Source organism: Lemur catta, chromosome 2, assembly GCF_020740605.2.
Source record: "Lemur catta isolate mLemCat1 chromosome 2, mLemCat1.pri, whole genome shotgun sequence".
Lineage (NCBI taxonomy): Eukaryota > Metazoa > Chordata > Mammalia > Primates > Lemuridae > Lemur > Lemur catta.
The window spans coordinates 128,624,259-128,648,069 of record NC_059129.1 but is presented as its reverse complement, the minus strand read 5'-3'; the positions used below and the strand labels follow the sequence as shown (position 1 = coordinate 128,648,069).

Here is a 23,811-nt window from a genome sequence, read left to right as displayed (position 1 = left end):
CCAGAAAATAAGTTGTACCAGCAGGATTTGGGTATAACACTACACAGAGAGCCTCCCAACCCAATTAGGGCACCATCAAGCCAACCAGCTTATTCCAAAATTCTTTTCGGATCTAACGTTGACTGGGTTCTAGAGTGCTAGGGAAAAGCCCATACCTGAACTTCAGAAGTAGCCAGTTGCAATTCACTGATTTTTCAGAAGCCATAAAGATAATTTTCAATTGTTCTTCTCAAGTGAGTAGGGAAAAAAAGAATGCCTCTTTGAGGAGCAAATATGTGAAGAAAAAATAATCCTCATCACTAGATTAGGAGTCCCCTGAGGACAGGGACCAGATTGGCTTCATTCCTGGTGTTGCCCCCATACTGTACCTAGATCACAGAAGGCCCTTCATAAATATTTATAAAATGAATAACTAAGTCATGGATAAATGCGTGGCAATAATTCAAAAGGCCTGGCCTAACTAGGCTATGATTTATTTTAACAGGTCTTTAGAGTTTTCGCACAGAGGAAATTGTTTCCAACAGTGCCTTCCTGTAGAATTCCAAATATTTTGAATGATAACATAATAAACACTAACGTTTGAAATTGGGAAAATATCAAAGCCAGCAGGAAGGATGATTAACACTCACAGGAATGGTACGGACATTGCTGACACATTTTTCAGGTAGGCAAACACTTCATTGCTCCTTACAATGTAATTTAAAGACAATACATCAAATACAAATAATTGAAAAACAGCTGGAATAATTTATATGTAAAATAATCTTTTCAGGGGTCACTATTTTCACACAGTGATGAATGGTGACAATTTCTCCAACAGCTACTCCACATCTACTCCAATTAACATTTCCTCCTTCTTTCTCTAAACACTCCAATTAAGCATCTCAGATTTTTCTTCAACCTCCACCTTCTTTCTCCCAACTGAGGAAGTTAGAAGGCAATTTCGTTCCATGGCAAAGAAACAAGAAAATGCAAATTATCTAACTTAACTGGATTTAAACCCAAATTGGCTTTGTTTTTTCCATTCTTTTTAGGCATGACACTTCAGAATTTCAATCTCTTTCGAAAACTATGAAACCATATAGAAAACTATAAAACTATTTTTTAACCTAAAATTAAATTCTTTGATATTATAATATAACATTAATACAGATGTTTAGTTATGTACCAATACTTTAGACTTTCAATTCACTAAAGACATCAGAAACTGGCAGAACTATAAGGTAAAACTACGTTGGGTAGTGGCCCAGTGTTGTGGGGGCACATAGCTGATGTTACAATGTAACCCGTTCAATTACTAGGAATCATCCTTTAAAACTGGCAACCAGTAACAAGTTTCTATTCCAATTTAAACAGAACACATCACTTCTTCTATCTCACCTTTCAACTTAGAATCGAGTATCTCCTGTTAGACCAGTATCATTAGGGGAATAAATGAAGAGAGAGCGAGCACTTATGTATCTCTGCACTAAAGTTTACAAAGAAGAAAATGGGTTTGTTTGGTTTAATTCTTTAGCTATTTGGCACCCCAGTATGGCTCTGCTTTAAAAAAACAAATTAGCCATTTTTAATATAAACACAGACCTATAAGTACTGCAGAGGAAAAACATGGGCTTCCAAGGACAGAAAGATTTGAATTTAATAATCTGTCCCACCACTTCCTAGCTGGTAACCTTAGGCAAAGAGGTAATTCAAACTTTCAGAGTCTCCTCCTCATCTATAGGATGGGGTAGGACAACTCACCATTTGGGTTGTGGCTGGATTTAATAGAGATACTATATGTAAGCAAATGGAACAGAGGCTGATAAAAGGTTTTGAGGAGAATAAAAACAGAGAGTAGATTATTTATAATCCAGACCAACTAGGGCAGCAAAATTTCTTTGAAAAATATTTTCCTGGTCTTCTAGAGGTCTCCACAAAAACAAACACATCCCCTAAAATAGATCCTGTATACCCACCCAAAATAGATAACCTGCATTCTCCATTGGTCTCAAGACAATTGCTGGGAGCTGCTGAGACCAACAGACACACAAGGGAAATCATCATTATTCTATAGCAGAAATGCCCGGGACTAAGGAAGGGAACAAGGCAACAAGGTTGACATCATATGAAGAAGGAGAGAGAGCAGCTACGAGTTGGACTCAGCTCTTTCCCACCAGCTGGGATATTGCTGAATTTATTTTTATGCTTGCACCTGCAAAAGATAAAAAAATTAAAAAAACAAAACAAACAAACAAAAACCATTCAAAAGACTGATTGCTTACTTGATTAATACAACACTCAGTGAATCATGTTGAAATCTGATTAGGCACTGTCTACAGGACATCTAGGCAGATACAAGTTGTTGTTCCTTTTAGTTATGGAAAAGCCTGCACTATATAAGATGTGTTGCCATGGCTGCCAAACACAGGAAGTTACATTTTACTCGTTTCCAAATATGCCTAATGTCAAAATCTAAAGCAAAAAAAAAAGGTTCATTTTATGATTCCATTAACCCCAGACACTTTATTTTAAGACCACCTTTAAATTCAACATAGATGACTATGTCCTGGAGGACTCTTGATTATGAAAACTGTTATCCACTGGACTGGCTAAGAAATTATTATCAAAGGGGCCTGTTTTTTCTGCCCTTCCCTTTTCAAGATCTAGCAGGAACCTTGTACTCTTCCTTCTCTTTGCCTCTAGCACCGGAGTACCCAGAAAGAAAAAGAAGGTTGGAACTGGCACTGAAAAACCACAAGTAATTATGAATTAAATCCTCATCAGTTATGTCCACTGAATATAGTAAGACTTCAGTTTTAGGGCCTTGGGATATAGAATTTTGACTCTAACATAGGGTCTTGGATCCAAGTGAAGTATTCTCGCTTGGAAGAAGGCCAATGTTCTATGACTTTTAACCTTCCTTAGCTTGAGTGCTCAGCATATTCTAATCTGCAAGATTCCTCAAAAGTCTAACAAGAAAGTCACAAGTAATGGGTGTGGAGGTTTGACTAACAGTTCCTGCCCTTCCCGACCCTCACACCCAGCCCGTGATTATGTGGATTCAGATTAGGGCCTAAAAGGATTGGGTCTTGCAGTGATTTAGAAGTGCTTTGTATCTAGCCATCTCAAGCTCTAACTTACTTCTAGGAAACTCCTGGTCCAAGAGATGCCTATAAAATTCAATAATTTCTGAGGTTACTAGAGAATTTTTAGTCTTTTTACCAAAGGGTTTAGGATCGCTAGATGCTGATTCATCCAAATCTTGTATATTTAAAGATCTCGAGGGACCTGTTTCACTTAAAATAAGGAATTTTGAACCTAAAAGGAAGGAGAGTGTGCTTTTTAAGCACTATCTTCGTATCTTGTGACAAGATGAGCAGTCCACCCAAAGTGACCACCTCATTTAAGAGTTTTCTGTGAAAATTAAGAAGAGACGAGAAGCCACCATTGGAAGCCACGAGGTGGCTGACAATGTGTATGGGCCAGAACACAAATGCGGTTAGTCATACATGAATCATCTTCAAATCACCAACCAGTCTCAAATGGAGCTGCTACAATTTCTGGCAAGAACATTCTTGTTCCAGCTTTACTTTGACAGGTGTTTAAACACTGTCTTTCTTTAGCATCCCTATTCATTTTCTTTCTTATTTTAGCAGGTCTTTGTGAGGAGACATGTCACTCTGCTGAATTTCAAACACATGGAAGACAATGAAAGCACATAGAGTCAGAAAAACCAAACAGAGAAAAGGAATAATATACATGTAGTGACATTTGGGAACAAAACAGTTCTCCAAAATAGAGTGTGTCACATTCAGAGACCCCAAAGAAGATTATAAAACCCATTGGGTGGCACATATATAGTTACTGACCACATTGGGATTAGAATCTTGATAACCAGTTTCGGTTTTTTTCCTCAGCATTACTCAATCAATTTGGTGGTCCCATCACAAGATACTGGGCATTATTTCTTACATAGTTGTGGCAGAAATACAATGTTCACATACTCTATTTTCTAATTTTATCTCATATACTCTTTATATTTTATGTTTCACTTCCTAAGTGGTGCTGCCTAGCGACACTGGCTAATTCCCATTGCTGAAAATCACCTTCAGTGCATCCCCTTAATCAATTCATATTCAATGAATATATGACATTGTTGGGGTGAGCAAGGAATAGGCCATAATCTGGTAAGGGGTGAAATTGATGAAATCAGAAAAAAGACAATGGACACAATGTTCTTATGGGCCACTGCTACTACATCCTGGTTTACACACACCTTCTGAGGACATGGCTATGGGCTGAACTGTGTCCCCACCAAATGAATATGTTAAAGTTCTAACCTCAGAATGTGACCACATTTGGATATAAGTCCTTTAAAAAAGTGACTAAAAAGCCAGGTACAGTGGCTCATGTCTGTAATCCCAGCTACTCTGGAGGCTGAGGCAGAAGGATCACTTGAGGCCAGGAGTTCAAGACCAGCCTGGGCAACATAACAAGATGCCATCTATTAAAAAAAAACTTTTTTTAAATTTTTAAAAAAATGTAATGAGGTAAAATGAGATCATATAGGTGGGCCCTATCCAATATGATGGGTGTCCTTACAAGAAGAGAAAATTTGAACACAGACATGTATGCGCACAGAGGAAAGACCATGTGAGGGCACAGAGAGAAGGTGGCCGTCTGCAAGCCAAAGAAAGAGGCCCTTAGCAGAAACCAACCCTGTTGACACCTTGATCTTGGACTTCTAGCATCCAGAACTGCGAGAAAATAAACTTCTGTTGCTGAAGCCACCCGGTCAGTGGCACTTTGTTACGGCAGCCCTAGCAGACTAATACCGTACAGACATTTCCTACTGTCTATAAAGTTACTTATTAATATGTTGAAGGTAGAGTGAAAATGTCACACGGCTTTCAACCTCACCTCTACCTCAACCCACTTAAAAGAGGGAAAAAGAAAGGTTCTTTAAAAGCTTCTGCTGTGATTACTTTATAATGGCTTTCTAAATTAAAACATTCTTGTTTGCAAAATGACGTATATGTGTGTTCTGACATTCTGTGGTCGGATGACTGAAGGGGATTGAGTTTTGAAAAAGTGTACAGTTCTAAACTCTTTTTAAAATCTCATGTTTGATTTTATTCTTTTCATGTTTTCTTTAAAAAATTGGCAGGCAAGTACTTTCCAAGCGACAGAACACTAGTTGTGCACATATGTATACAATTCCACCTTAGAAACCTTTAGGAAAATGAAACACAGGGCAGTGGGGCCAAGAGGAACACACGGCAGGAGCTCAGTTCACTTGTTTTGGTTTATTCCAAGTTTCCATCCTCACCCGGCTCTTCCATAAACAGGTTGGCAGGTCAGCACAAGTTAACTTTACAGATGCAGAAGAAATTTTGAAAAACACAAAATCCCTTTAATAGATGGAACTGCTGACAGCAATCCTGAACCGTCTTGTTAGCTACCCAGCTGTTGTCAGAAACATTTTAATGCTAGCAGGGAGGGCTAAGGCAATGGTTAGCACACCCATAGAACACCTTGGACAACAAAGTGACCTACTACAGGGAGGCTAAAAACTCTTTAGAAAAACCATTTAAGAGACCACAATTAAGACTGAATGGAATTTACTTCACCCTGGGCAAGGTATTGCAAATAGGCCCCAAATTGAAAGGACAGACCCCTGAAGTACAAACAGAAGTGAAAATAAAAAGCCAAACATTATTTGAAAAGGAACATATGAAAAGAATTTTTAAATAAATGATTGCTTCCTTCCTGAGTTTTCAGAATTTGCCGCCCACATTTCTAAAAGGGAAAAGGGTTCAGCCTCCTCTTTACAAATGTATTTTACTAAAATCTTGCTCACAGTTCCTCCCATTCATTATGAAACACCTGTTTTCATCTAGTGCCCCATTCTTAGACTTTAGTTCCTGGGTGAAGTAATTAGCATGCAGCAACAGTCAGATGAAGTTCATGGGGGTCTTTTTAAAAAGGCAACTAGCTGAAATTCTGTTGCCTTTCCTTACCCAGTAATTGCCATTCTGTTGATAACTTCTTTGCCTTCCGATGTAACTATGCATTTAGTTCAAAACTGGTTATTGTGGGAAATGTATTATTTTGCTGCTCATAATATTAACAAAATGTACATAAATGCAAAAAGTTTCCAGGCAATGACTTTCTGCCTGAAAACTTTTTGCTTTTATGTACATTTTGTTAATACAAAATTCTACTTGACAACAGGAATATTTGCTTGTGAACACTAAATATTAATGACCACAATTATCACGCATTTGGGTACAGAACATCAGAGTCTCTGTACTGGACACTGTGACTTTTACCTCAAGTAAAGAGAAAGAATAGGGGAAGAGTCAAAGGAAGAGAAATTTTCTTTTGAAGCCATCTTTCAAATACACACAAATGGTCCTCCATTTATGATGGTTCATCTTAAAACTGTTTGACTTTACGTTAGGTTTACTGGGATGTAACCCCATCGTAAGTTGAGTAGCATCTGTACAGTACTTCTAACTTATAATTTATTTTCCAGAGGATGTTTCTCCTTTTAAGAATGTTCTGGAATGCTTGGTGTAAACACAGATTCTGAGACTCCTCTCCAGAAGATTCTGATTTTGCTGATCTAGAACATGGAACCCAGCAGTCTATACTTGTGCCAGGGACACTAGGTGAGTCTCACAATTGGGCAAGTTTGTGAAATATCATCTTGTAATATCCCAGGATCCTGTCAGAATCAGCATCCCATAAAGACGATGGACCCTTAAAATTACAAAAACACAAAAATATAGGAAAATTACAGTTATTCTATGTAGATCTTACATGTGAATCTTTTTTTTTAAATGTCAGAATATTATTATCACAGTGAACATATTTTGAAATTAGTCTAATTGCCCATAAAATTTAAACTTTCATATAATGTTTTTTAGACCACCTCAACAAGCCAGGTCAAAGTTGAGACCCTGTATAACAATCATCCAAGAAAGTCTTTTGAAATTAGTTAAAAGCTATTTCCTAAAGAGAAAAAATAAGTCTCCTCCATAAAGAGAAAATGTTAATGGCAATTAATTGTCAGTGAAGGTGGGAGTCTGTGCATATTACAGCAAGTTTGCTTTGCTGCCTTATGACCCTGCCAAGCTATCAACCAAGCATGAAGCCAGAATACGGTCACTTTCTAATACAAGGAGCCAAAAAATATATGTCCCATGAGCTTTTCTCAAGAAGCTCCTTATGCGTTCTGCCAAAATAAGGAAGTAGACCCAGAAAAAGAAGGGAGAAAAAAAAAGGACATGGGATTCAGCAATCTGGAGATTCAACATACAAGGAAAGGGGAAAGAATCCCCAGGGCGTGGTGAAGAGAGATCCCATGGCAAGAGCTGGGCAGCAGGTGGAGAGAGAGGCCAGTCGCACGGGAGGAGGGCAAAGACTACAGGCGAAGTTCTTAAAGGTTCACTTGAAAGACTAACTCAAGTGTCTGAACATATCGAGAAGAGATTTACATAACTGGAGAAAGGTGCAGGGATGAGTAGACAGGACACTTTTAGCAAGCCAACAAAAACACCAGTAGGGAGAGCAAAGGCTCTGCAGGAAAGAAAACGTAATCACGGTTTACCACAAGGCTCAGCTGTCATGAGCTTTCATGCAGTTTACATGGACTACCGACATCATCAAAAGTCCAATGTAAGAATGTTGGGAAGATGACCAACTGGGAGAGTGGGAAATGCGTGATTGGGGTGGGAGCAGGGATGGGACAGGGTGCAAAAAAGAGCTATGTCTTCTGTGTCTTCCGTTTCTACATCGTGAGGTCAGGAGATAATATGTCGAGCTGAACGATCAATAAGTAGCAATGTAGGCATTCTATTTAGAGACTGGAGGATTAAAGATTAAAGAATCAGTATAAACAACCCTACATTTCTTAGATGCTACTTAACTTTCTATAGTACCTGCACTCTGCTAATATGTGTCCTGGCCAAGAAAAGCTATTCATTTATCTGACAGATAGTTTTGGTGTCAGGCATATAACTATGAATAAGAAGAGACACTGGAGAACAAGACAAATAATGTCTTTTAGCTCGTGGAGCTTATGTTCTAGTGAAAGGAGACAATGAACAAACAAACACAAACAAGACAATGTGAGTGCTGAGTGCTATGAAGGAACAGATAGCTGGGGGTCTGGGAAGACTATTCTAGAGGCGGGTGGAGGGGGAAGGCCTCTATGAAGGGGTTAGCTGGAGCTGAAACAAGGGCTCGCTTTATAAAAAGCCAGGGGAAGAGTTTCTCAAACAGGGAGCAGCAACTGCAAACGTCCACAGCTGGGAATGAGCCAGGCTTGTCTGAGGACTATAGCACCGGAGAGGGGACCAGGAGCAAAGCGGTGGGAGAGGGGGTCAGAGAGGCCAGCAGGGATCACGTAGGCACATGGGGAGCCTCGAGACCCAGACTGTGAAGTCTGGATTTCATTTCAAGTGCAATGGGAAGACAGGACAGTTTTGAGCATGAGAGTGACGTGATTTATGCTTTAAAAAATTACATTAGGTGTGTGGAAAATGAATTGCAGAAGGGTGAGAGCAGAAGCAAGAGACTGGCTAGAACCTACTGCAGTTGTCCATGCAAAGGGTGGCCAGGGCTTGGAAGGTGGCAGTAGAGACAGACAGAAGAGAGTGGACTTGAGATATATTAATATTTTGGAAGAAAAAAAGGACAGGACATGCTGATGGATCAACATGGAGAGGAAAAGAAAAACCTAGGGATGACTTCTAGATTGTGGGCTAGAATAAGTGAGTGGCTGGGGGGTATCACTTGGGGAAATGTACAAAGTCAAGGGAAGAACTGATTTGGAGGACAAAGCCAAGCCTTCTATTTGGATGTGTCAGCCCTGAGATGCCCAGGAAGTATTCGAGCAAACTTGCCAATCACACAGTTGCATATTTGAGCCTGGTGGGCAGAGAGAGGTTAGAGTTGCAGATACAAATTTGGGGTGACACCCTATTCTCATTTCTCCACCCAGCCCCGCACCCCCCCAAAATCAGGCATCCTCTTCACCCTGTTGGATTATCGCAGCCCACCTCTTGGTCCTGCCTACAGTCTCTCCCCCTGAAATCTATACTGCATGCAACAGGCACATTCATCCCCTTGAAGCAATGAAATCATCATCATCTCTCTCATTTGATTACAAAAAAATCTTTAGGGCTTCCCACTGCCTGTGGCTTTCAGTCCTGCCTTTCACCCCTCTGCTCCCAGAGCCTGAATTCTCGCCCCTATTCCGTGCTTTCTGCCTCTCTGATTTCGTCCCTGCAGTTCTCTAAGGTGTCCCTTCTCTTCCACCCTGATTTCTGCACGTCTCTACTAGCAGTGTTTCCAGGCTGGGACCCTGTGGGTAGGGTCTGTGTATGATCTATTTGTGACCCTTCCCCCACAGCTTAGCCTAACACCTTATATATAATAACTTAAATTTGGGAACTTTTTGTTGGATGAAGGTGCCACTCTTTTCTCCTTCTTAATATCCCCTCATAAAACAAGCTGATTTGCAGGAATATACCTGCCAAGCACATACCAGCACAGCTTTCCAGGATATTCTTAAGCAAAATAGCACTTCAGTCCTTCCCTGGCAACCAAAATTTCCTCAGTGTTAAGGGCTGCAGTGTTATACTTGCCAGAAATTTGATATGAATAAAAACATCCATCTCCTTGAAATGAAAATAAATGGAGGGGTAGTTTATAAATATAAATGATAATGGTTAGACCAAGCTTTTGGTAAGTGACGTTATTTGCCCATTCCCTTCCAGATCACTGTAAGTTTTGGGTTTTGTTCCCCTGCTTCAAATTGGGGCAGGGAGCAGGGGGGTGGGCAGAAAAGAAGTGTTTATTTTCTTAAGACTATTTCTACCTCACACTTTTGCATCAGTTGAGTCTTCACTAAATATTAATCTTTTCTCCTAAGAATAGAGACTCGCAGTTAGTCTGCTACACTAAAGTCCCCCAAGAAAAGAAAACGTGTTGGAATTTTTGCTCTATTCAAATTAAAGAGGCTTAATTATAGGACCAACAATCCAGCTTTCTCATCTCCTTCCCTACTGCATTAAGTAGGCAAAAGGTGAAGTCTGACTTGTTCTTTGGTTATTATGTTTTCATATTGCTGAAGATAAAATAAATTTAAGCTAAAAATATTTGGGATCTCACTCAGTGATCAGATGTGATAAGCTATGGACCAAAGAAGAGAAGTTCAAATTTTTGCTCATTTGTTTTTCCTCTCAAAGTGAGTGACATCTGCATTATTATCAAACAGACTAAAAGGAAAATTAAACCTAAAGAGAAGATACGATGGCTATATTAAGACCTTCGTTTTTGTTTTCATCATTGAGTTCATGTGAAAAAAAAAACAGTGGTTGAAAAACAGACATTGAATTTAAAGCTCAGAATCCACGCGGCAGGACGAAAGCTAGTACAGTTGCAGAGAGTCAGGGCTTTAACTCTAGTTGAGGTCCAGGTGGACACCAGATATGGACACCGTGGCTTTATCACGTCCAAAGCAAGGGAGAGCCATGACTGTCACACCACCTCCTCCTGAATGAATTTCCTAATTTCCTATCCCTAACCTTTCCATACAGGCTTTTCTCTACGTACATACTTTTAAAATGGAATCTTATTACTTTATAACCTGACTTCTCACATGTTGATGTTATTTATCATGAAAATCACCTTTTAAAAATATTTTTACATCATTTTTAAATGGCTTATTCTATCACGTGACTATATCTCAACAAATCAGTTTGATTATTACATTATTTCCAATTTTGGGCTTTGCTAAACATTGCTATGGTGAGCAACTAACCATTTCCTTTACAACATACTTCCGGAAGTGGAACTGCTGGGTTTGAGTGTATGCACATTAGAAGGCTTTTTAATATATACAGCTGAACTGCTTTCCTGATAGGTTGTACCCAATTTAAATTACCATACGACAATCATCTCCTGGGACTCATTCATTTTAATCTTTGCTGAATTCATGTATAATCTTTTTTTTTTTTGTCATTTCATTGCTTAAACTTTATTTCAGACACCATTTGGTCACATATTTCTTCTTTGGTCAAGTAATGTGGACAAGTTACTTAACTCTTGTGCTTTAGTTTTCTTTATTTATAAAACAAGGACATTGATACAAGTTACTCCACGTGGATGTTGTGAGGATTAAAAAGTTAATTCAAGTAAAACCCTGGGAATAGTTCCTAGCCCACAGTGAGTTCACAAGTGTAGCCATTAAGTCTTTTGAAAAATGCCTGCTCGTGTTCTTTACTTGTTTTTCTATTTGGGTGTTTACCTTTTTCTTACTGATTTTTAAGAGGTCTTACTACATTAAGGACATTAATCATTTTTTCTATATATAATATTAATAGTTCTTTCAACTTTGCAATTTCCTTTTTCAATTTGCTGATGATGTTTGCTTTTTGTTTGTCATGTAGAAGTTTGACATTTTTATATTATCAAATCTATTCATCTTAAGCCAGAATTACAGAGAAAAAACATTCAAATATGAAAAAAAAATAGCAGAAGAAAGCATGTTTTTTAATAACTCTAGTTTGTAGGATAGAAAAGAATTAATCAATTTAACTTCAAAAAAATTTAAAGTTTTGCTATAAAAATACTCTAAACAAACTTAAGGTACATGAAAAACAGAAAAATATTTACAATATATCACAGACATAAGGCTAATCTCCTTAATACACAAATCTGTAAGAAACCATAAAAATAAGGAAAAGCTATAGATAAGCAAAATTCAGAGAAAAAGAATTATAAATGCCCTATTTCACTCATAATCAAAATGAGATGCCATTTTTTATATACAGATTTACAAAAATTCTACAAAACTATTTCTGCATGGCACTGTGGTCACATAGATTGAGTGTTCACTGAAGAAAGACACTTAAGCAAGGGCTGGAGTGGGAACTAAATTCCTGCTCATGTTCCACTTGTTAAGGCATGGCGGAGCTGCCTCACCCAGGAGTGACTTCTGTATGTCACAAAGCATCATATGGACTAAGAGTGGCCCTGATTTGCAATGTTGGCGAGAGTGCAGAAACAGCAATTCTCAAATAGTGAGCAGATACACTGAGATAGCCTCTTTGAGAGCAATTTGGCAAAGTCTATCAAAATAAACCACTCAAATCTTTTGACCCAGCAACTCCACTGCTAAGATTTTACTAGTACATGTAGTTCAAGATGTTTATATGGCGATGCTTATTTCAGCACTCTTCAGAATAACACACACACACACACATACACAAAGAACCCAGAAATAATAGAAAAACGCAATAGGAACAGGATTCTTTTAGAGGAAATTTTGATATCTCCACATACTATATTTATAGGATTAAAGAAATCAATATGGAAATATTTTCAAGTTATGTTACAAGAAAAACTCAAAGTATAGAGCAGTTAGTATAGTATGGCTTGTTTGTATTTTGATAAAGAGATATATGGATAAAAACTGTGCAGAAAGAAAAAATATTTTATGCTTCGTTATAATTGTAAAGTGGAACTGGGGGATCTGGGAGGGAGTTAACTCATTTTGGTCTCAAACCATCTCGTGATGTTTGACTTTTGATCACATAGATAGTATTTTCATTAAAAAAAGAAACTCTGCCAGGCATGCTGGCTCATGCCTGTAATCCCAGAATTTTGGGAGGCTGAGGCAGGAGGATCGCTTGAGGTCAGAAGTTGGAGACCAGCCTGGGCAACAGATCTAGCCCCTGTCTCTACAAAAAAATTTAAAAGTTAGCTGGGCAGGGTGGCGCACACCTGCAGTCCCAGCTACCCGGGAGGCTGAGGCAGGAGGATCACGTGAGCCCGAGAGTCTGAGGTTGCAGTGAGCTATCATGATGCTACCACACTCTAGCGTGGGCAACAGAGTGAGACCCTGTGTCAAAAGAAAACAAAACAAAACTCTATCTACTTTTGCCTTTATGATTTCTTCCTATGAGTGGTTTACAAGGAAATGGATAAATATTTGGGGCAAGAGAAAATACAGAGTACTGAACAAAACCTGGAAACCTAGAAACAGCAATAGATATAGATTCTTTCACAACCTAGGTGTGGTCCTGCATACTTATTCACTTGTTCCCTTGTCTACTACAAATGGGGACAGTGGCATTGTCTACCCTTTCAACCCAAGGGCTGAGGTGAAGCAGCTAAGAGCTGGTCTGTGGTACAATAGGGATGGGGTGGGGCTGAAAAAGATGAGAAGAAATAGTTATTAGATTCAGACACCACCCTTCAGACAATAGAGCCAGAGTTTCATGAAGTAAAAAAAGAATGAAAAGAATACATACTGTCATTCACATAACCATTAGTCAGTCTGTTCATTGAGATTATTTTTCAACTCATTCATATATTTAACAAAAATTTATTGTGTCCAATCTGTATACTTGACAATGGGAATACTAGAAGTCTCAGTCCTCCCAGGGTATATGGCTAGTGGGTACTGGAGCCTCCCTATTTGGGGGCATATATTTTTAGCCTGTGCTTGGAAATAATGGATCCAATCCTCAATAAAATACTAGCAAACCTAATCTGGCAACATATAGAAAGGATTATACACCTTACCCAAGTGGGATTTATTCCAGGAATTCAAGGTTGGTTTAATATCTGAAAATCAATTAATGTAACATGCCAAATTAATAGAATGAAGGACAAAAAACATATGATTATCTCAATAGAGGCAGAAAAAGCCTTTGACAAAATCCAACACTCTTTAATGATATGATACTCACAAACTAAGAATAGAGAATTTTGACTCGGTAACTATGAAAAAACCCATAGCTAATATTTCACACAATGGCAAAAGACTGACTGCTTCTTTCCTTAGATCAGGAATAAGAAAAAAATGTCCACTCATGCCACTTGTATTTAACATTGGACTAAAGTTTTAAGCCCAAGTTATTAGATAATGAAAAAAATAAAACGCATTCACATTGAAAAGAAACAAATAAAATTTTCTCTCTCTGCATATGACATTGCATACAGATCTTATGCATAATCTTGTATATAGAAAATCCTAAGGAATTCACTGAAAAACTATTAGTGCTAAAAAATGAGGTCAGCAAGATAGCAAGGTACAAGTTTAATATATAAAAATCAATTTTTGTATTTCTATACACTAGCACTGGACATTCTAAAAGTAAAATAAGAACACAATTTTATTTATAATAGCACTAAAAGTAATAAAATACTTAAGGATAAATTTAACAAAGGAAGACAAGACATATACTGAAAACTACAAAACATCATGGAAAAGAAGATCTAAGGCCAGGTGCGGTGGCTCACGCCTGTAATCCTAGCACTCTGGAAGGCTGAGGCTGGTGGATTGTTTGAGCTCAGGAGTTCGAGACAAGCCTGAGAAAGAGTGAGACCCTGTCTCTACTAAAAATAGAAAGAAATTATGTGGACAGTTAAAAATATATAGAAAAAATTAGCCGGGCATGGTGGCGCATGACTGTAGTCCCAGCTACTCGGAAGGCTGAGGCAGGAGGATTGCTTGAGCCCAGGAGTTTGAGGTTGCTGTGAGCTAGGCTGACGCCATGGCACTCTAGCCCGGGCAACAGAGTGAGACTGTGTCTCGAAAAAAAAAAAAAAAAGAACATCTAAAACAATGTAAAGATATCCATGTTGATGGATTGGAAGATTTCATACTGTTAAGATGGCAATATTACCCAAATTGATCTACAGGTTCAACAACAATTCCTATTAAAATCCCAACTGGCTTTTGTGCAGAAATTGGTAAGTTGATTGTAAAATTCATATGGAAATGCAAGGGAACCAGAATAGCCAAAAGAATCTTTAAAAAGAAGAAGAAAATTGGAAGACACACACTTCCAAGTTTCAAAACTTATTACAAATCTACATTAATCTCAACAGTGATACTGGCATAAGAACAGACAATGGGATAGAATTGAGAGTCCAGAAATAAACCTTACATACAAAATCAATTTTTGAGAATGGTGGCAACACAATTCAATGGGGAAAGAATCATCTTTTCAACAAATGGTGCTAAGACTACTGAATGTTCATATGCAAAAGAATGAAGTTGAAACCCTACATCACACCATACATAATAATTAACTCAAAATGTATCACTGAACTAAATGTAAGAGCTAAAACTACAAAACTCTTGGAAGAAAACTGATGTAAATCTTTTTGGCCTTGGTTAGGTGATGGTTTCTTACGTATGACACCAAAAAGACAAACAACAACAGAAAAAATAAACTGGACATCATCAAAACTTAAACACTCTGAGCTGCAAATCACACTATAAGATGAAAAGACAACCCAGAGAAAGGTAGAAAATATTAATATTTGCAAATCATATATCTGACAAGGAATCTGCATTAGTATATAGAGGACTCTTAAAACCCCATAAGAAGTCAAATTATCCAATTAAAACTACGCAAAGAATCTGAATAGACATCTTTCCAAAGAAGATGGAAAATACAAATGGCCAATAAGCACATGAAAAGATGCTCAATGTTATTAGTAATTAAAAGCTACTAATGCAAAATGAAAACCACAATCAGATATAGCCTCACAACTACTAGGATAATTTAAGTGTTGGTAAGGATATGGAGAAATTAGAACCCTCATACACTGCTGGAAGGAATGTATAATAAAATTGTGCAGCTTCTCTAGAAAACTGTTTGGCAATTCCTTAAAAGACAAAACAGAGAATTACCTACCATAAGACCTAGCTATTCCACTCCTAGATATATACCCATGAGAAATGAAAACATATCTTTGCCAACAACTTGTACATAAAGTTCCTAATAGCCAAAAAGTAGAAATGGGCCAAATATCCATCAACTGATAAATGGATAAATAAAATGTGGTATATTCATACAGTGGAATATTATTTGGCAATAAAAAGAAATGAAGTACTGGTAAATGCTATACATGGATGATTCTTGAAAACGTTATACTAAGTGGAAGAAGCCAGTCACAAAATGACACATTATATGATGCCATTGACATGAATGTTCTGATTATGCAAATCTATGGAGACAGAAAAATAGATTAGTGTTTAATTAGGGTGGAAGGGGCTGGGTGAAAAGGGTGGGAATAGGGATTGATGGTTGCACAACACTGTGAATATCCTAAAAAACAATGAATTGTACATTTTAAATGAGTGAATGTTATAGTATATGAATTTTATGTCCATCAAACTGTTTTTAAAAATAGAAATAATGGATCTAGCTGCATATTTGCAGAAATAATTATTAATGGTCCTCCTTGAACCCAGAGAAATAGGTGTAGCCCACCTATACAGAAGATTTTTACAAAAGCCCAAATTGAGCAATAAGTATGAATTATTAAACTCTGTGCTATTGATTCCTTTGACTCAAACAGATTTCCCCTCACTAAGCATTTAAGAGGGGAATCATCTTTAATACTGTAATTCCTAGCAGCTGCTCCAGATTTAAACAACTAGTTGATGGCTAAGATCAAACAGAACAAGGATCTTCACACCATCTGTAAAGCCAGAGATAAACAGCTAACAAGGAGTGAACAAAATACTTGGAATAGTAGAGGGTCTGACATTCTCAGACTCAGAGAAGAATACGGGAATGCATATAAGACTCACCAAATGTTATTTTTTTGTTTTTGCTTAGAATCTGATGGCAAACCTGCAGGGAATGGAATAATGCTAATAGACTTAAGAGATCCTAAGTGGATACCATGAGAAAACTGCTGCACTTTCTCACAAACATCACAACTTAAGCCATAACTACTAGCAAATCTTAACTGACAAAACAAAAAACCCTCTATGTATGGATTGGTCATTCCAGTTTATACAAACTTTTAATCCACAAAACTGAGGACCTGCGATTTAGTTTAACACCATTCTGTGCGGTATTTCAAGAATAACTTTTGGTTTAAATCACTTTATTTAAATACAGTGCACAATCTCCTCATATAACTAGTCATTTTATTAGGAATTATAGCAATCTGTGTAGTTTTTGCTGTATTGGGTAAGAGGTAGGGCGTCACATTTTAGGATTCTACTTGCTTCTTAGACATTTATGTAATATTCCTTGATTTTTGTAAAGGCAAAATTCGCTTTTCTAATATTCACTCAAACAATATTTCGTGATAAAAGAACTAAATTCAGGAGCGTACTTTCTGTATACCTGTTGTGTTGGAGTCCCGATTTAATTCTATCTTTGCCAGTGGAGAAATTTAAAAATATAACTCTTCCTTGAAAGGAAAAGGAAAAAAGTCACACTGCTTTAAGTTCAGAGAAAGGAAACCAAGTCTTATTTGCACAAAACACTAAGTTTAAAATCTGAGTCAACAGCCCAAAAAGTGAAGTCTTTTTGATGTTCAGAGCACTGTAACCATGTCATTAACAGTAAGGGAAGTTATACTGTAATCTCTTAGGGATTCTGATTTCTCTCCTTTGCAGAGGATCATTCTCCTCTGGCATTAACCTAAGCCTCAGCAAAGCTTGAGATATTTCAGAGAGTGAATCTGTGCAACATAAACCAACCCACTGGGGGCAAGGTGGAGGGGGCAGTGTATGGGGGGCGGTGGGATGATAGAATGCTACCTAGACAGACATTGTGGGGCAGATTAAAAAGCCTTCCTCAGTGCCTTGTCATTTCCTTTCAGCAAGATCCTGTGGATGTTTGCACAATTTAAAAAGTGTATCAAATATCTCAATGAACAACGTAAATGATTTCTTTGAAGTTTTTTTAAATTGTTGATGGGAAAACATCAAAACAGTACATTTTAAATTTATTTCATTATCCAATCACAAATAACGCCACCAAACAGTTGTTTATCCCTGCACTGTTGGGGAAATGCCAGATGTACCTTCCTTCCCTTTTATTGTTTAAGAAAATGCAAAGAAGAAACTTTAAAAACTGCATCATAACTAGGAAACGTTACACACGTTTCCATAAAACGAACTTTAGCCCTCGACAAGTTCATGGGAGATGTTTCCCTACATTTTACAGCTTCTGTGTCTAACATAAACAAAATAAGTATCATTTGAAACAATTATATGCATTTTGGGGAGTTATTAAGTATTCAGCGTTCTGCCAGGATAAGAGAAGGCAATCAGCACTTCTACTCCGAATAACAAACCATAAATCAGTTGACAAGCTTGAAAGAATTTCAGTGCTAGTCTGTTCGGAAGCCAAGCGTAAATACAGAAAAATCTGTTGGCATGTTTCTCTTGCTAAGTTTCGCGTTTTTAAAAATAGAGTAACACGCAAATGGCGTTTCCCATAAGTTTCTGGCTCCGAAGTAATTTGGAGAAAAACCACAGCGAGGCATCGCGCACAGAAAATGGAGCCTGTGCCTTTAAGGTAAAATCGGCTGGGTCCCAAAAGGCATTCCACTTTCACGACAAAGAGTTTGGCGAGCGCTACCTCTGGGGTTCCTCCGAGGGACTTGGCGGGTCCGAGCGGAACCCGCCGAGTCGGCGAGCCCCGGCCTGTCCCCGGGGCCCGCAGCAAGCCCCGCGCCCGCGCAGCGGGAGCGCATCGCGCGCGCCCCGGACTCACCGCTGCCGGGCTGCGGGGACAGCGTGGAGACCGAGGTCTGGCCCATGGCCGGGGTCGCAGGGCCAGGTCCAGCGATCACGAGGCTCTTTTGGTCCTTCGATCATGGGTCCGCTCCCAGCCAGATTTCCAAGCGTTCATTTCCCGGCCTGTGCAGAGATACCCGCCCGGTCCCCTCACCTTCTCCCCTACGCGGGTCTCCCAGCCCGGCTGGCCGCAGCCGGCGCGGCGGATCCTGCCCAGCGGATGCCTGTCATTCCTCTATGCAGATTAGCTGGGGTCAGAGGTCACGGGAGGAAGGAGGGGGGCGAGGGCGATAGCAGGGGAGGAGGAGGGAAGGGGGGATGCGGGGAGGCCCAGGAAGGTCCAGCCTCACCCCCCAGGGCTGGGAGACCGGCCCCCCCCCCCAGAGTAGCGGAGAGTTCAGGCTTTCAGGCTACTCCTCTTTTAAGTTAAAAAGTTCAACGTCAAATGATCCTTTAGGGCTAAAAGAAAAGGAATTAAAGTACTTAGTCATGGTACTTAATTTAAGAAACTTTGTTTCTTTAAAGTTAGTTCCTTCCTTACATTCTGTTTGCAGTACTGCATGCAGCACTTTCGATGTCTGTTATGCACGAGGGTTCCCCCCCCCGTTATAAAAAATTACCCTCCTTTTAACAAATACGATGTTTTAAAAACCAACATTAATGGCCTCAATCAGGTTGGACAACAGATCTAAATGATGGATCTATGTGTGAGATCAACAAAGTATACACTTTGCTGTCTACCACCTGAAACTCTGGGATGTTCGCCTCTTCTACATTTCAAAAGAATCACTGTGTAGTCAGGTGTTTAAAATATACAAACGGTGAAAACAACAACAACCCCTGAAAGTGGAATTAAACTCTACTATAATATCCTATTAAATCTCAATCTTCTTAGATATATGAATACAAATAAATATTCTTGGTATTTAGTTGATGGTTAGTACGACCAGTAATCTAGATGCAATATGCAATATATTACATATGATGCATCAGACTGATGGTTACTGGATATATTCACTTTATGAAAATCCACTGAGCCATAAACAATGATTTGTGCACTTTTCTGAATGTACATATTTCATTAAAAAGTAAAAAAAGAAAAGTGCAATATGTGTAAGTCATTTATCACAGTTTTCACTTTTCAGTTTATCCTAGACAGTCAACTGTGAACTAACATGAAATTCACTTTTTTTCTAAAGCTTGTACTATTAAGATCACGCAGAGCCTTGTTTGATTTTTTTGAAAGACACTTGCTTATCTGTTTCATCATAGTTAAGTAAGTTGCTCTATTTTTTTTCACACCCAAATAGCCCAACCTCCATTGTGAGGAAGATCTTTTCCCTAGAAGAGTATGATCAATTATCTACTTTCCTTTTGCCTAATTCACTCTTAAGAAACCCTGACTTTTTAAATGAAACTGAGGATTTAACTAAAATGTTCTAATTAGAAAATGAAATTGATCATAACTAAATTGCCTTGTAAATAGAAAACTGTTGTATTTGGGGAACACATCCCACCTGGGGAGCTAAGGAGTGAGAGTAAGCAGTTATAATGACTGGCTCTTCCATTTCTTTGCTTTAAGTTGCCTTAAGAAACAAACAAAAATGGTTAAATGCAAGTTGAGAGGAGAGACAGTCTCAATCTTCCTCTGGCTGACAGAGCCTAACTGACAAAGGAGGTCACTGAATTGAGGAAAGATATGATAAATTTTGCACATTAAAATATGTAAATATAATAATTTTTAAAAATTGATAAAAGTTGAACCTTGTGGTTGCTATCATTACTTTTTTTCCTTGAGAAACAAAAGTGTCTTTCTTTTTATTTCTTCTACCACTTCTTATTTCAAACATGAAATAGTTCCAGTTTTTCAGGATTTGCTTAATACATCTATATTTACCTTATTCAAGATCTTTCATGATTTGCTAGTTAATATAATCTTTAGCCTCATCTGGGATTCTTATAATCCCCCGATCAAGTTACACAATTTTCTCTGAAACTCTTCCAGTTTTATTACATTATCCTTAAAGCATGTCAACCAAAACTGTAGAAGTGTACACTAAGGTTTCTTTCTAAGGGTGGGACAGTTATTTCACTTCGTTTCCAGAGCTTCAAATGGGGCTTGGCATTCAAGTGGCCTTTTTATCATAGCTACCAGGTTGTACTAAGGGACATAGAAAAAGTCTACAGAGATCCCTAAATTTTATTTCTAGGTCATAACATAAAGGTTAGAAATTATCATTTAACAAGGGCATTTTAAGATAATTTGCCCCCACATTGCCTTACTCTGGCCTTATTAGAACTCACACAGTTTTACTAAGAGTTCTGGGTGTTAATCCCATGGGTTTATAGTTTAACCGTGGAAACATTTAATGTCATCTGAAAAATATGGACATTTCTCTGTGTACTACCTCTTTCCAGGGAATTTATAGAATTGCTAAACAAGATTAGTGCCAATACCTAACTCTGAGGAAGCCATCTATTTCTAATTCTTTAGTATTTATCCCATTGATCCCATTCTTTGTTCTGTATTTCCAAACCAATCTCTTGTAAGTGTATCCTGGTAAATGCTTAACAACTGGTTTGGATTGGGGGTTGGGGGAGGGGGGAGTTCAGACTGATTTGTAATTTGTACTGTTTGCCCATTTCTGTGATGTAAATACTCCTACACTGGCTGATTCTACAAGCGATCAATCAACTAGCAAAACTGATGTCAACTGGCTTGCAAAATTCCTTGAAATTTAACAATTTAGCTTATGAAGCTGCCTGAACAGCCTTCAGCACACGACTACTCTTATCTGTCATAATATGCCGTCATTAAATCATACCATGACTGAATTTGAGGAATGGCTTACATTAAACCTTGCTAAAAATATAGAATAACGGCATCTACTCATTTTCCTACTGAACAGCCTAAATATTTTTCAACTCCTAAAAAAACTTCAGTGATTTATTCATTTACTTCTAGTAAAAAATTGAATTGAGTAGATTCTTTAGATCGAATTTCCCCTTCTGAAAACCAGTGTGCCTTTATGACAAAGAGGTTGTACTTAGGAGGTTTTGAAGCATCCTACCCTATAACACAGATTTCACTGGCTTGTCTGTTGGGGGAGTTCTGAAGCTCAACCATCCTTGGTATCCAAAGTGACACCTGACTCATCATGGATGGAAGCCACTATTATCTATTAGATAAAAGTGAAAGCAAACGTAAGCCTAAACTTTAGCAATCTAGACTATTTGTGGGAAAGTCTTTTACTACTGTGCCAAAGTCCAAATTGCAGGCGTACAATTTGGGGCTAGAGAAGAGTGTTTATAATTACTGCAGTCACCACTACCAAATCCTGTAACTTAGGTCCCTACCAGACTTTTCTAGGCAGCCAAATCTAAGCTTGGACTGGGAAGAAGAGTGCACTGTCCTCCCTCAGAACACAAATGCCATGAATACTAATCCTGGGTCTCTGCCTTGTCCAGATGCCACCAGCTCTACTAGGATGCATTCTGAGACCCCAGTAGTTGAGATTGGGGGAACCATGGTGGGAAGGAAGGGTTTGGCAGAGTCCCAGGAGATGAAATGGTTGATCAGAACAGCAGTGACATGGGAAGCACCAAGGGTTGATAGTGGCCCGTGTACATGTAGACGAAGACCATGTTCATTGACATCCCTATTTCTGGATTTGGCCGTGAAAAGATCTTGCGAATTAGTGACATTTCCTTGAGTAATGGGTATTGTAACCATACAAAAACCCTTTCTTAATGGGAAGGAAATGAATTAAAACTTAGTAGACAATAAAAACTGATATGCAAAAATTTGAGAAGTATTCAGGTATTCAGATATTTACTAGAAAATCTTCCAGTTTTTAAAAACTTTGTATTTCTTCAAAACTTGGCTACATTTTGTAAGAGGCAGCTTACTTAGAAATATGTAACTATTAAAAAGCAAATGGGAGTTTTACTGGCTATTATACTTTCAGCTGAAACTCTAGATATATAACTAGTGTTTACTTTTTAAGATGTTACTCTCTACCAATGGTTACTACACCTTTTCCTCTGACAATTCTGAGAGATACTAGTTCTAATATGATAATATTAACAAAGGTGAACTTTTGTTGAGAATTATAACTTTGGATATTTTAGTTATATTAAGCATCAGTAGAAGAGAAGACCACATTCCACAAGTATTAGAACAGGAAACAAACCTGTAAGACAGGCTTTTCTTTCCTATTGTTCTCATATTTTTATATGATTTATTTCCTGAGTTTTCCTTCTGCTTGCTCAAGCTGAAAGGATTAACAAAATACCTTGCCTCTGCCTCACCCTGAGTGCCTCTCTGCAGAGAGTGGGGTGTGGCTCACGTGTGCTTGCTTAGTGATTGAGCCCAACAGTTGGAAGATTTGCTCTGGAAAATAAAGACCTTAAGGGGTGGTGCTGGAATTTCCTTTTTCAAAGACATTCCTCCCCACCCTAGGAGGAAAAGTGTCCATAACTTATTGCACTTCATTTCATAAGCAAAGCAAATTACTCATCCATAATACTTGAAGCTGTGATAAACTGCTATAAAATTAATATTCTTTACATTACTGAGCAAAATCTATGGAGAACAGTCCTTAAAGTCATCTTTAAAATTACTGCTCAGTTTACACAAAATAATTGCTTAAAGTAAGGTCCAAATCATTGTTTTGTTAACCATCACATCCATCCCTAGAAACTAACAAAATGTCTGGCACATAGAGGACACTCAATACATGTATGACAAATAAAAAATAAGCATTTATGTTATCTCCTTAATGATAGCAACTTCAAGTATGGACCAAAAAACACCATCTGGGAATGCATGTATGATTTTGGTAATAGTATGCTGACCCTATTAAAAGAGACTATCAAGTCTCTTTTATATGCCACTCTATTAAATAATCATCTAATCACTCAACTAGAATTGATGGAGGACCTCCCCAGGGCATGGCACCCTAGGGCATGGGCAAGAGGATAAGTGAGGTAGATACTTACTATGGTGGGATTCACAGTATGTGTATGGTGGAGGGTGGGTGTTGCACCTCCCAAGCAAAGGATCCTAACAGTTGAGAAACAGAAGTTAGTTCCTCCAAGTGTTAAGGGTGCACAGTAGGCTGGTACAGGGAAAGCTCTGAGCTTTATTAATTACCAAATCCGCATTTTCCCCACACAGAGTTGGTAATTCATTCTGAAGATGCTTCAAGATTGTGAAGTGCCTTCTACATTAAAGAAAGATTAATTCT

The 23,811-nt window shown here is 38.2% G+C and overlaps 1 protein-coding gene across 3 annotated transcripts in view; it reads right to left on the bottom strand.

Annotated features, from left to right (window-relative positions):
- PHACTR2 (phosphatase and actin regulator 2) overlaps positions 1-18,804 on the bottom strand; it is a 116,068-nt gene extending 97,264 nt beyond the window's left edge. For 2 of the 3 annotated variants that reach the window (XM_045544496.1, XM_045544493.1), the window contains exon 1: positions 18,540-18,804. In XM_045544496.1, the coding sequence (XP_045400452.1) occupies positions 18,540-18,585 (46 nt within the window). In that variant the 5' untranslated portion in view covers positions 18,586-18,804. The remainder of the gene's footprint in view (positions 1-18,539) is intronic. The other variant, XM_045544494.1, reaches the window with a different exon arrangement.
- Between the last annotated feature and the right edge of the window lie 5,007 nt (positions 18,805-23,811).